The 13,262-nt window shown below is 39.0% G+C and overlaps 1 protein-coding gene across 1 annotated transcript in view; it reads right to left on the bottom strand.

Moving 5' to 3' along the window:
- Window positions 1-13,262, bottom strand: part of VEPH1 (ventricular zone expressed PH domain containing 1) — a 209,491-nt gene that overhangs the window by 17,327 nt on the left and 178,902 nt on the right. The window contains exon 11 of the mRNA XM_027113273.1: window positions 4,036-4,153. Coding sequence (XP_026969074.1) covers window positions 4,036-4,153 — 118 coding nt within the window. The remainder of the gene's footprint in view (window positions 1-4,035; window positions 4,154-13,262) is intronic.

Below are 13,262 nucleotides of genomic sequence, written 5' to 3'. Positions count from 1 at the left end.
CACTGGCGAGTGCTCAGATCTACAGAGGGAGACACAAGTGCCAAAACCAAGACATCGCTGAGTTGTTTTCTGTAGGCTGTAAGAACAAAGGCATCCCATGTGTCTCAAGAAACAAGAGTGAAAGTCATGATTTAGTTCCTCTTCTTCCTTTAAAAAAAACAATGTGACTGAATAGACAGCCAGATGTGTTCCAGGACGGTCCAGCTGATTAATTCTTACTGTTAACATGCACTAGTAGTTCCAGGACGCAAGGATGACTGATAAAGGGATGTGTTTGGTTTTCCAGAAATAGATTCTGTTCTGTTTGATCTATTTGCTCAACCTCTATTCTCTCATTCATGTGGGGTAATGGGATTGGCAATAAACACCAACAAGCAAGTCTCTGAGGATTCTTGAGTTACTTCAGTGACTTTCTAACCTTCTACTCTGTACTTTTATAAAATGATTATCAGAAACTGAATCAGCAGTTGGAGGGATTGGAAATAGCTTCTACGTAACCATTTCCTACATGTAATCATTTCCCACACATTATCATACCAAAACCCCTGCTCATCTTTGAGTAGATTAAGTCATCAGAGAGGTATCAGTAGATCACTCCTTGGTCTTTCCAATGCAATATAACATTATGAAATAACTGTTCTTGTAATTTTCAATATTCCATGTGCTTAACTTGGATTTGCCCTAGAGATTGAAATTTCAGGTTCAGGAATTAACCTGGATTAAAATCCTAGTTGTACCACTTAGTAGCTGTGTGACCTTGGAAAAAGTACTTAACCTCTCTCTGTGTTTCAGTTTCTTGATCTGTAAAATGGACTCAATAATGGTGAGAAAAATGCATGTAAGACTTAGCACATAGTTAGTATGATAAATGCCAGCAATTATAATTTTAAGACCTTTACACTATGCTAGCATTTAGTTTCCTCTGACTTCACACCCAACTGGAAAAAAAAATATTTTTTCTGAATACCAAATAGTAAACTTCTGTGCATTTCTGTGTGTTGATGGTAGAGTTGATGGGAAGATGACTGGGAGTTGGTGGGGTGATGTGACTTTTACCCAAGGAGGAGAATGTCCTTAAAGTGACCATGGAAGCCAGTTGATTTGCTGTCAATTTCTGGAGTCCCACAGTTTAGTTTACACATTATTAAGAAGGATTTATATTTCAGGATGACTTTCCTGATGTCTAACTGAAATGTTCTAATGGCCTCATTGAAAATATTGGAACAACAAATATTTGAGAACATTGTACCATTTGTCAATACCTTAAAAAAAAAAAAACCCAAATGCAATTTCTTCAGCCTTTTGTCCTAGGCACCAATCCTATCTCTTTAGATCCCTCCTCCCTGAGGCTGACAGGGCATCTGGGCCTTGCAGGAGCGCTCACCAAACCAGAGCAGTAACAGGACTTGGGCACAGTACATCAGGAGCAAAGACAGGGAAGCAGACTCTGATGTATACACGGTGACTTCTCTCAAAGAGGAAAGAAGCACCAACCTCCATTCACCAGACCCAGAATGCAATGGGTATGGTATAGTGATGTACTTGATATTATTAACACATAATCACAATTTTGAAACATTTTAATATTTAAGATGTATTTGACTTTTCCATTTCTAAGTATTATTCATTCATTGACTCACTCAACAGGTATTTATTGCATGCTAAAAACATACAAGGAAGTATGTTAGATGTTTCCATATATGTCTTCTGGCCCTAACTGGATTATGAATCCTTTCAGAGCAGAGATATTGTACCTTATTCATATTTTATCCCAAGGCTCAGCCTGGAGAAGACATTCAAACAAAACAACAAACGTGCATTTCATAAATGAAAAATGGGACCCAAGTACTATGCTAGCTGTGCATAACCAAATAACAAAATATTTATTCCTTGGAAAAAAAAATTTTTTTTCCCAATATTTATGTCTTGATCACCTTTAAACTTACAATTTAAGTATAACATGAATGCAAATATCATCCCTATGAATAATATATGTGTCAGCAGTATTATGTTAGACCTTTCACTTAAATATATAATTTATATGCTATACAAAAATAAGAAAATTAGATCAACAACCTATATAAACTTTTCAGGGAGTCAAGAGTTTTTGGTGAAAATAATAATTTAAAATAGGATTTCTCTCAGATTCAAATCCCCTTTCATGGAGCAAAAGGATATGAGAAAAGAAACCTAAGCACACTAAGTTTTCGGCACCGAACATTTTGATTCAGAATGTTCTGCTATAAAATATTTGGCCTTGTTTGAATTTTTATTGCTATATGTTCTCAGTCTATATTTAACTGTGAGAAACACAAATAAGAACGAGTGAATGTGCAAAATGTTCTTTTCAAGTGCATGGCAGTGAATTTGAGAAAACATATATTAAAGGAGCACTTTGTGGTTTTAACCTGCAGGCCCTTTCCTGAGCCTCCCTTGGCCAGATACGATTCAATGTTTATTGAACTAAGGTAAGGACTCAGCTTACTTGGAATGAAATTCTTAAGGGCCCCTCAGAGCCACCTCAGATAAGCACCTTACTTCGCCACGATCTCAAATAAGGTTTCTTTTATGCTTTGTCTTTTTCACAGGTGAAATAAGGTCTAATTAGAAAGTTTCATAATGGAGACATTCAGTTCCTCAATTCCTTCTTTGCTCAAATTAACTTTTTAAAAATTGGGGCGTTCATTCTGGCATCAACTCAAACTTGGTCTGTAATCATCCAGCAATGTGTGCCTCGCGAAGGCTGCTATCCTTAATGCCAGCTTCTTCCACCCATACCATCTCTGTGGGGTAATACATTTTAGTTGGTGCCTCTCTGAGAGCCCCTCACATTTCCATCTGGCCAAATGAACACATTTTTTTCCCGATTCAGTCTCAACTTCTTGGCTGAGCAAGAGGATAGACTTGCCACAATGGATGATCTTTAAGATGCACAAAATCCCCCAATTCAAGGAATGGGTACAGGTGGTATAATCAACGGCTCTCTAGAGGATGGTTCATCTACAAAGTGGTTTGTGTTCAACAGTGTTTTAATACCGTTCTCTTGGTCTAAACTGCAGTTCCTGAGCAGTGTCAGTGTTGAGAGCTCTATGCCTTCTAAGAGGGCACATGGGTGATAAAGTATTCTGTTCCCAAGGACAGCATAACTTTGTGAAGATTAGACTTTTTATCAACCTATTTCCACTGGTCAGACTGGGGCAAGCGTAACTGGGAGGGAGCATGGAGAGTTGGTTAAGAGCGTGGGCTCTGGAGTCAGATTGAGTTCAAATCCAGACGCTGTTAACTTATTACCTGTGTGACCTCAGGCAGTTCCCAAATCCCTCTGTGCCTCAGTTGCCCCATCAGTAAAATGGAGATAATATTAGTACTAGCCTTATGAGATTACTGTGAAGGTTAATGAGATACTGACATGTTTAACATAGAGCTTGGCTCAGATTCACCAACAATGATTATTTTTTAGGCAAGGTCAGTAGACCAAGTTCCTTGGGCAGCAGAAAGGAAGGGAAGGGTAAATAACCAGCTATGAAGCTATTTCTCAAATAATTCCTTACTCTTTAAATGTCTCACTTTTCACCCAGTTCAATCATCAAGCACAAATGTAAGGGAGGACTATGAGATGAGGAGGCCTGTGCAACCATTCACTCATTTAGTGTGGTCTCGTTTCCTTGGGCTTCTTGACAGGATGCTTGTTTTTCTCTAACCCTCAGGGTCATCGGGGTCGAAATGAAGAATGTTTTCAGGGCAAAATGGCCAGTACCACTTTCTTGATAGCCATATAATTGTAGGCATTGTTTCTCTTGCTCATTTCTCGTTTATGTTTCTCTCCCTTTCAACATCCTCCCTTTTTCTCACTCCCACTTTGGTGAGATACCTTTCTCAGCAAGAAGCAGAGGCAGTCAGGCCCACCTCTGTGCATTATGCCAACTTAGGATGTTTATGCAAGAAGAAAGCCAACCAGAACGGTGGGGATCATGCATCCCTGTAAATCCCAGGGGCACAAGTGATTCTCAGCAGCCAGGGGAGGGAGGCTCTTACCAGTTGCTTTCTCAGGGTTGTTGCACATGAAGCATTGCCACGCTCCTGCTGCTTCGCTGAAGCCAAACACGTCAAAGAACCTCACTTCTTCCAGATGCAGCTGTACCTGGTCCAGATCCTGTTTCAGGAACACAAAGCACAAAGAACATAAGTGGGTCTGCCTGCCGCATAGCATTCTGAGAGGGGGAAAATGGGATATGGAAGCAGGACGTCCAGGGCTCAAATTCACTGCCAGGCACAAGGAGGGGGCATTGAGCCAACCTCTCTTGGCCCATTTTGGAACACAGCAGCAAGTTCAAACTCTCCCAGGGCAGTGCTCTTAAATGCGGAAGGCAGCGAGCATGGGCCCCAGGGCTGGGCGTCAGGCTGTGGGGAAGTGAAGTGGCCCAGAATTTTCTTACATCTAACAGCAGCTCCAGAATTTCTAAAAAGTTGGGGTATCCAAGTGGCAGTGTGGTTGAAAGGAATGCTTCTGGGGGACTTGTCTTTTATTTACACTTTACATAACATTGAGGATCAATTATTCATACCAAAAAATTATTTTTATTAGGTTGGCTTCACAGGGGGCTGATAGAAAATGTGTGAGAGGGTTTAATCCCTCAGCCCTTGGCTCCAGCCCTGTTTTAGTTTCATGCTTATCTTAAAAGTGGATGCAAATTTTGCATGCTAGTCCATTATATGGCTGCATTGGTTTTAATGGAAAATAATGCCTTAAATTACTTATCAGTAAATTAATTATCTTTTCCCCTCTAAATGGTTGAGTAGAATTGACACACCAAGAAGACCGCCCCTGTTTTATGTGCCCTGTGGCAACCTGCCAATGTGTTCCTGTTTAAGAGGCAGAGAAGGGAGGTTCCATTACACTGTAAATGGATGGAAAACTATTAGCTTAACCAAATTAAATAGCTCTACTATCCTCCTGAGGCTTTCCTATTATGTAAATGACTTATAGCCTCTGCTACAGAGTGGTCAGAATTGCACTCTTAAAAAGTTGCTTTCCTAGCAGGGATTTAATGTCTTTTCTAGCCTTGCACGTGCCCAGCTGATTTCTCTGTTTGTCGTCTATTGAGCTGTGATTTTATTTCCTTTCCTCTGGTCCACACACTCATCTTCTACCCATAGTAATGGCTCTTAGTATGCCAAGAGCCAAGGGATGGAGGCATTGTTAGCCCTGCTTACAGTGGATCTAAAATAGAGAATGATCAGTGGCTACCCAGATCCTACCTCAAAGTTCCCTGGGTCTGCCTTTCTTGACACAGGTGAGAAGTATGCTAAACTCTAAGCTCCTTGAGAGCAGAAACATATCTACTGCGTCCACAAGTTATAACCCCAGAATCTAGTCCAACATCAAGAATGGATGAACATCATTGGTTTGCAGGACCAGTGCAAAGTTTTCCAATGAACTATACGAACAGTATTATGAAAATTTAAAGTGAATTCTTTTTCAGGAACATTTACACTCACTGGAACAAAAACCCAATGAAGGCAGGGACTTTGTTTTATTGGCTGCTCTAATGTCAGCACTAAAAATAAGCAAGCATTAAATAAATATCTGTGGGATAAAGAAAGGCATAAACTGGGACTAGAAATGAATTCTTTTTAGCATCCTTTATTAAGACTGTTACGGCTTGTGTTCTGGGATTGGACATTTTGGAGGCTCAAAATGCTGAATACAGTGTTTTGAGCTGCTAACATTTAATACCATCTTTTAGGCATTCCAATAGGCACTATTTATAAAGAAATGTTGTTTTAGCAAAAGTGATGTTGAATGTGTTCGATAAAAAAAGGAGATGTTTTAAAAAAGCACGTTTCCAAGATAAAGACTGAAGAAGCACCTGGGAGTTTTGCAGGTTTCAAAGGACGAAATCCATATTAAAATTTATGGGGAAAAAGCAGATGTTCATAAATATCAGTTTCAAAACTGCTAAGTCTCTGAAGTCTATACTTGGCCATTGACATGCAGATCACTTCTCTATTTCCCACACAATTAAGGATCAATTTATCATTCACCACAAACACTGCTAGCAAACAAAGTACTTAAAATAATACTTAAGGGTTCCTTTATTTTTCCTGTTCTGAGACCAGAAGTGTCCCAGGTTGTTGCTCATAATCCACGTGTCTTGGCAAAAAGTTACTTTAAAAGTTTAAGACAGATGGCAAGCGAGATCCCAGTGTTCAAGTTCTCAAGTCAAAAGCAGACTTACTTCTTCAGAGGATTTAGGTGTCGTGCAAAGGGGACTGAGTGAGGAAGTAGATGGTAATTCTATGAACTGTTGAAGTTGGCAGTAACAGTCAACTTTGAAAAGAGAGACAAATGAGACACAGGTAGTTCCAAACACTGGTGGAAAATCAAAGCAAAATAAATCACGAAACAAGCAAACACAAACCATCAACTCGTGATACCTAAACTTTTGGAATTTTGACTTCTTCAATGTGCTTGAGGTCATTATTTCTCTTTCCTACTCATCTTCTTTACCCTCCTGGGTCCTGTAGCTTCTCTAGGCCTTGCCCAGGAATTGCTGTATGGCTTTTTTTTTTTTTTAAGGCAAGAGAACTAAAATTGATTTGGTTAGAGAATTACAAACTTCCTTTAAGACAACTAGACTCCAGAAGAGTAATAAAAATAATTTAGATCTAAGTAGGGTCACTCATTGAGTGTTTCTGTTCAATGGCATTGTGGTGGACAGACCCTAGGGTGACCTTTTAATAATTCCCACCTCCTGGTGTTCACCCTTTTGTATAATCCCTTTCTCTTAAGTGTGGGAGGGACCTGAGACTTGCTTTTAACCAAGAATATGGCAAAGGTGATAGAATATTAATCTCGTGATTGTATTATTATGTATCTCCTCCCTCTACCCCCAACATACACACACACACAAAGCCCATCTAGCCAGCAGATGCATAGGGAAACTCTCCTGCTGGCCTTGAAGAAGCAAGCTGCCACACTGTAAACTGCCTATGGAGAGGGCCACATGGCTGGGAACTGGGGGTGGCCTCTAGGACCTAGAGGCCACCTTCAGCCAGTAATAGATCCAGCCCTTCAGTCCTACAACAACCCCTCCACCCTGCCAAATTTCTGCCAGCACCCTGAGCAAGTCTGAAAGCTGACCCTTTCCACTGGAACCTCCAAATGAGAATACAGCTCAGCCAAGACCTTGACTGCAGCCTTGTGAGACCCTGAGCAGAGAACCCGGCTACGTCACAAGCAAATTCCTGACTCAAGGAAACTGTGAGGTAACAAATGCATGCTGTTTTAAGCTGCTAGGTTTGCGGTGATTTGTTATGCAGTTTCAGGCATCAATACTGAGACTGCGCTCTGAAGGAGAAGAAGAGGGGACACTGCTGGCCAATTTTCAATGAAAATGATGCTTCTACTTAGAGGGGTCACATTCTTTCAAGTACACACCAAATCAGGCCTCAATAAAACCCAAAGAATATTGAAGTCCGTATTATTTCTGTTGACTTAAAGAAAAAAGATACACAATCATAGTAAGCATGCACTAAGAAGGATTTTCCTGATAAACACCATCTAATTCAAAAGGGGTAAAGGCCCTTGGAGGGGGAAAATGACGTTTTTAAAACAGCTGATTAAGTAAATGTTTGTCCAGTTTTAGAAAAAAAAGTCATTAATGGGAGTAGGAATTTGGAAAACTATATAAAAAGTCTCTTGCAAAGCCTAAGGGAAAAATATGCCAGGCAGCTTGGAAAGATGAGAGAATATTTACAACATTGTTTTGATGACAATGACAGCATGAGTCAATGCTATCGATTCTGTAAAAGTCCAAAGTGGATCTTATAACATGGTCTATGTACTGTGAGAAGGTATTGGGAAACAATTTTCCAGAAATCAGTGAAAGGATACATCTGGAAGAACTTTGGGTTCTGGCACATTTAAATTCTGTTCTAACTCTATTTTTGCACAGATAACGAAACGTAGGATTGCCTCACACGCTCTATGTGCCTATGGTTAATAGGATCAACTCTCGGCACATACTTCAAGCATGTTTTAAGAAATGTAAACAAGAGTTATTTTTTAAACAATCTTCAATATTTTCACATAATAGTAACACTTTACGTCTTTATGGTTACTTCTAGTGCACATGTTCTAACTGTATGGAGTTCAGGGTGTGAAATAAACTTATTGAGGGAAGAAAATTAATGATTCTCCTCTATATTGTTCATCTTTATGTTACTCATGTTGTCCTACATTTTGTAGTCATACTGCCTTGTAAGAAACACTGTATGTTGAATGAATAAACTAACAAAAGAGACACTAAAGAATATTTATGCTCTAATTTTAAAATTTTATTTCAATTTCTGAGAAATATCACTGTTGAGTTTAATTCATATCACTTAGAATTAAGAGCACCTGGCGTCAGGAACCAAAGACAAATAGATGAAGGAGACACAGTCCTGTATTCCAAGGACATGAGAAGGCAATCCACTGGGTCCACAGTATTTCTCACAGAAGGAAATTAGAACACACCTTTATTTGTGTTTGGCTGTGGTTATTATTAACCTTCTTCTGATGTGACTTCTTTGGCTCTCAACTGGATTAAAGTTCCTTAACAATTTCTATATTATTTTGTAGCTTATTCCTATACTATTTTGTAGCTTCTGAAATTAATTAGCATAGCACTCTGCCCATAGGAGCTGTTCAACGAATTTTTCTAAATTTTTGCTAATTGAGCCACATTTATATCAGCAGTGGCATTTAGGTTTTCAATTTTCATGTCTATTCAGTTATGACTATTAAGCTCTTTTAGAACATATTTACTTTAAAAAAATACCTGTGTCTCTATGTATATTACAGGAATTCATTTTATTTAACTTTATAAAACAAGTTTTTAGAATAAAATGTAGTAATTGAAGAAGAATGTTTGCCTGAATCCATCAACATAGCATGTTGACTGCTTGTTTTCAAGACCCTCAGCTTTTCCAGATCTCCAGTTCTCAGGAGGTATTGGCATCAGGAATCCTGGGGAAATCTGTTACAAACATCATATACAGGTCTGCCTCTGGAAGCCTAACCCAATAAGTCCATGTTTGGGCCTGGTAATCTGCATTTCTAAACAAGCTCCCCAAGTTATTCTGGCATGCACTGACTGGGAAATTAATTCTACACCCTTGGGAACAGAGGTGGGGATGGCTGATCTGTCTCCATTAATTGGTATTTGAGGAATTTGTCAATCCTCATGTGCATATGTTCATACTTTTCCACAATAGTTTGGTTTCATATGACAAAATACATAATCTGGTTGCAAGAGCAAAAATTCCACTCTTGATAATCAGAGATGTTTTTATTCCAAATTTTGCAATACAGAAGGAAGAGTTGAGGCATGAATACTGAACTTGTTGGGACTTATCTGAAACTTGGCAGGAGGTTGGGATGTGTGAGGAGGGAAGTGGGCAACAGCTGGGAGACAGATTCTGAGCAGAGGTGGCAAGGGTGCTGACCTGGAAGAACTCACAGTGTGCTCCAGTATTCAACATGGATGTCGTACATGTGCTACATTCCATTGTCTCTCCTTTTTCCATCCCAGATTAGGAAAAGAACCCTAACTACACATGAGGTCAAAGTGGCAAGCTTTTTACTATCACTACAGATCATGAAATAGACTTGACCTTCTTCCTATCTTTTGAATCCCAGTGTGTTGAGAAGAACTGAATTGCTTCCTGGCAAGTCATGACAATTCTATGGTTCTGGCTCCAAGTGGCTGGAAGAAGGCACCCATGTTTGATTTATTTCAGAGAGATGTTTTGAAGAATTCTTTCATTCAAGAACCAATAAATATGATAGAATATTTGATTTGATTCAAAAAGCCAAATTTTCACACTCACCTAAGGACCAAAAAAAAGTGATATTTTTGATTACAGAATGTTGGCAGTAAGCATGACAAGAGTTTAAATAAAGTAGTTTATGGAAAAGTTAATATAAGCATATATGCATTGAGTCAAAATAAAGGTGGCAAATTGGGTGAAGCTTCATAAATGTTTGATAAACCCATAATTAATTTCTTGAAGGATCCAATTTGTTTTATTTTTTTCCCCGGTGGTTAATTTAATTTATTTAAATTAATTTTTCTTGGAGTATAGTTGATTTACAATGCTGTGTTAGTTTCTGCTGTATCAATTTCTTTTCAATGTTAGCCCATTAAAACCAGCAAAGTATTTTTTATCAGAGTGGAAGCAAGGGCAAAAGACTACCAATGTTCAAATGTCATGAAAATGTTGGCATTTCTACAGGGTGTCAGCAGTAAATGTAATCACCAGAACTACTGGCAATGAAAGCCTGCATTTCCATGGGATCTCCTTTCATATTGGAAAACAAAGAATTGCAGTGATTTTTTTTTTTCTAATCAGTGGTTGCCACCTGCATTTAACAACTATGTATTGAGCATCTAGTACTAGTATGTATTACTATGTGTACTAGACCATAGAGGTGCTGATGTGGAAAAAGCTCATTCGAGAGGCTTTCTTTTTCTTCATTTGGAATCCATTAGTGAGATAATCATACGCCTCAGCTCTGTACGTTATTTTGTTGGGGTGAGGTCCTTCTCTTGCTGTCTTAACTTTCTTCCTTTATCCCTGATACTGCTCTCATTCTCAGACTCTCCTCCCATCTCCCCTTTATATAAGTTCTCACTCTTTGGGGTTTGATATGTCTTTGAACAGATATGTATTCCTGAAAAATATGTAGCAATGCTTAGGGTATTTGTCATTTTCATAAATACATTATATCATAGACCACATTCTATTTCTCGTTTGTTTCACTCAAGATCTCTACAAGGTTTTGTATGTGTATTTAGTTTGTTGCCTCTACTGCTGTAATGTGATTTACTAGTGCATTTTCACCACCAACCACATTTTATCTAACCATTCTCCTAAGTATGGGCATCAAGGGTGCCTCCACCTTTGCACCTAGACGGACCATGCAACAATGAATATTCTCATCATACATGTCCCCTTGTGGACATGAGCAAGAATTCTTTTGGGATAATCATTCAGGAGTGAAATTGCTGGATCATAGGGTATGTATAAGAATATAGAGAAAATATTTTTATGGTTTTGCAGAGTTTGGGCTTTCTGAGCAAATTTTACTGAAACTTGGGACCTGGGCTAAAAGAAAAAGCTTTAGAAGTGAATTCATAACTAATCAGAAAGTGAGAGACATCTAGAGAGATTTATCTTCCCAGAAGTATGTGTTCACATTTCAAGGTGGGGATGAGACCCAGGATTTGGAGACATCCCTGGGTTATCAAGCTGGAGACACTAGTCTTGTCCTCTCCATGGAGTGATTTATCTGCATCCAAAAGGTAAGAGTAAGAACCCAGCATCCTTCCCAAGGAGCAAAGATTTTTCTCCCCTTCTTTCAGATGAATGGGGGCGTTGTCCCTCCCCTATGTAAATATCCAGATTCATGTTTTCATGGTTCCTTACCTATAATGCAGACCTTGGTATGTGTAGGATGACATGTGGTTCTCATTGTGTTGCCTGAGGGTAAACAACTGAGGCAAAGGGGAAGCAGTGAGGTTATCCGTTGTAAATAATAATAATCTGCTCTGCTCCAGAAACCTTGTTTGCATGACACATTAAAAAATTTAACATTATGCATATCTTTAACTTCTCTAGGTTCTGATAAATTGCTTTTCAGGATGGCTGTCCAATTTACATTCCCACCAGCACAGCATGAGGAATTCCTTTTCCACATCACAATAAAGGACTTTCTAGACTCTGAAGTTTCTCGAGGGATTTCTATCCAACAACCATTTCTAATGCCTGAAATAGGCCATGCTTTTGGTGACCACAGTCACCGTGGTTTGATTGCATCAGGGGCTGGCAACAGTCTCCAGTGACTTCTAAAACCACTGCTTCTTAAACCATGGGGAAAATCAACCACACTTCTCTAGAAAACACTGTATTTTTCTCTACCTTTATTGCCTTTTGCTGTCATCAGAAGCATTCCAGGTTCTGGGCATCAGACCGCCCTTTTTGGGTACAATTATTTTAATACACTAGTGCATATCAACATTTGGCCAGGGTCTAGTTTTATTTTAAGAATGATCATTCTGTCGACTTGTTTACTACTTGGAATAGTGATCAAAGGGATAAAACTGACTCTTATCATGGACTTAAGGAGAAGGCATTGTTTCCCATGATATGGGAATTTCAAATGTCTCCGTTTAGTCTTTCAACAGAGCACAGTGCTAAGCACTGGTGAAGCAGTAGAGATCAAGGCAGATGGGATAAGATGAACTACTCCTCAGTAGAGAAAGGGATGAAGCAAACTCTGGTCTATTTACCCAATGGAAAATTCCACATGAGCTAGATCTACATGTATGAACAGACATATTTTTAAAACACAGAAAGCATATTACAAAAGATGTATGCAATACAGTAACACATATGTAAAATTTTAAAACAATGGTACAAAACATTCATGGAAATAATACACACCGACCTCAGGAGAGTATTTGCAACAGTTTCTTTCTTTTTGTAAAGGAAAATATTTGAAGTAAATATGGAAGAAATGTAAACACCTCTTCTATCTTGTGGTGGGAATGGATGTCATCTTTCTGCACTTTCCTGAATTTGTCAGTTATTTCATAATCAAAAATAAATAAAAGTGAGGCAGAGAACACAGTTCAGTGAAGCAGAGAGACTGGCAGGGGTTAGAATCTGTGAGGAACAAAGGTTCTACATGTGGGGAGGATTCCTTGGTGCCCTTCAAATCCCTTGTAGAGGGATTTCCTCATTTTGCCTGTGTGAGGCTGGCCTCAGTGGTGATGGTCGTTAAAGGACCATTTATTTCTCTTGATTTTTGCATTTATTCTTGTTGGGTGGCTCCATATGAAAGCTTCTCTTACTCTAGCTCTTCAAACTCAGAGACAAAGACATGAAATGCAAAGTGTTTGAAATATGTTCTACTGTTTTGTTTTAGAAAACAAACCAAACCTAAAGAACATTGGCACCCAGTTCTACAGTAGGGAAGTGTTACAGAATGGGTTAGGTGACACAAGTGATACTTAGAAATAAGGTTCTTCTCTGCACAGTGGGAATGGTATAAAGAATGTAGGTTTGGGAGCCAGAAGATCTGAGTTTGAGCCCTGATACTGTCATTCACTAGCAGTTCTTGGGAAATATCTTAATTTCTCAGGGCTTTCAATGTACTTCTCAATCTGCACAATGACTGTGATCCCTAAGCTGCCTCCTTCAGAGAGCTGTTG

The sequence above is a fragment of the Aethalodelphis obliquidens genome, unplaced genomic scaffold, assembly GCF_003676395.1.
Source record: "Aethalodelphis obliquidens isolate GAN/ISIS:26980383/991018 unplaced genomic scaffold, ASM367639v1 scaffold1, whole genome shotgun sequence".
Classification (NCBI taxonomy): Eukaryota; Metazoa; Chordata; class Mammalia; order Artiodactyla; family Delphinidae; genus Aethalodelphis; species Aethalodelphis obliquidens.
Note: the sequence above shows the minus strand (reverse complement) of the source record. Positions and strands in the feature narration are given on the sequence as shown.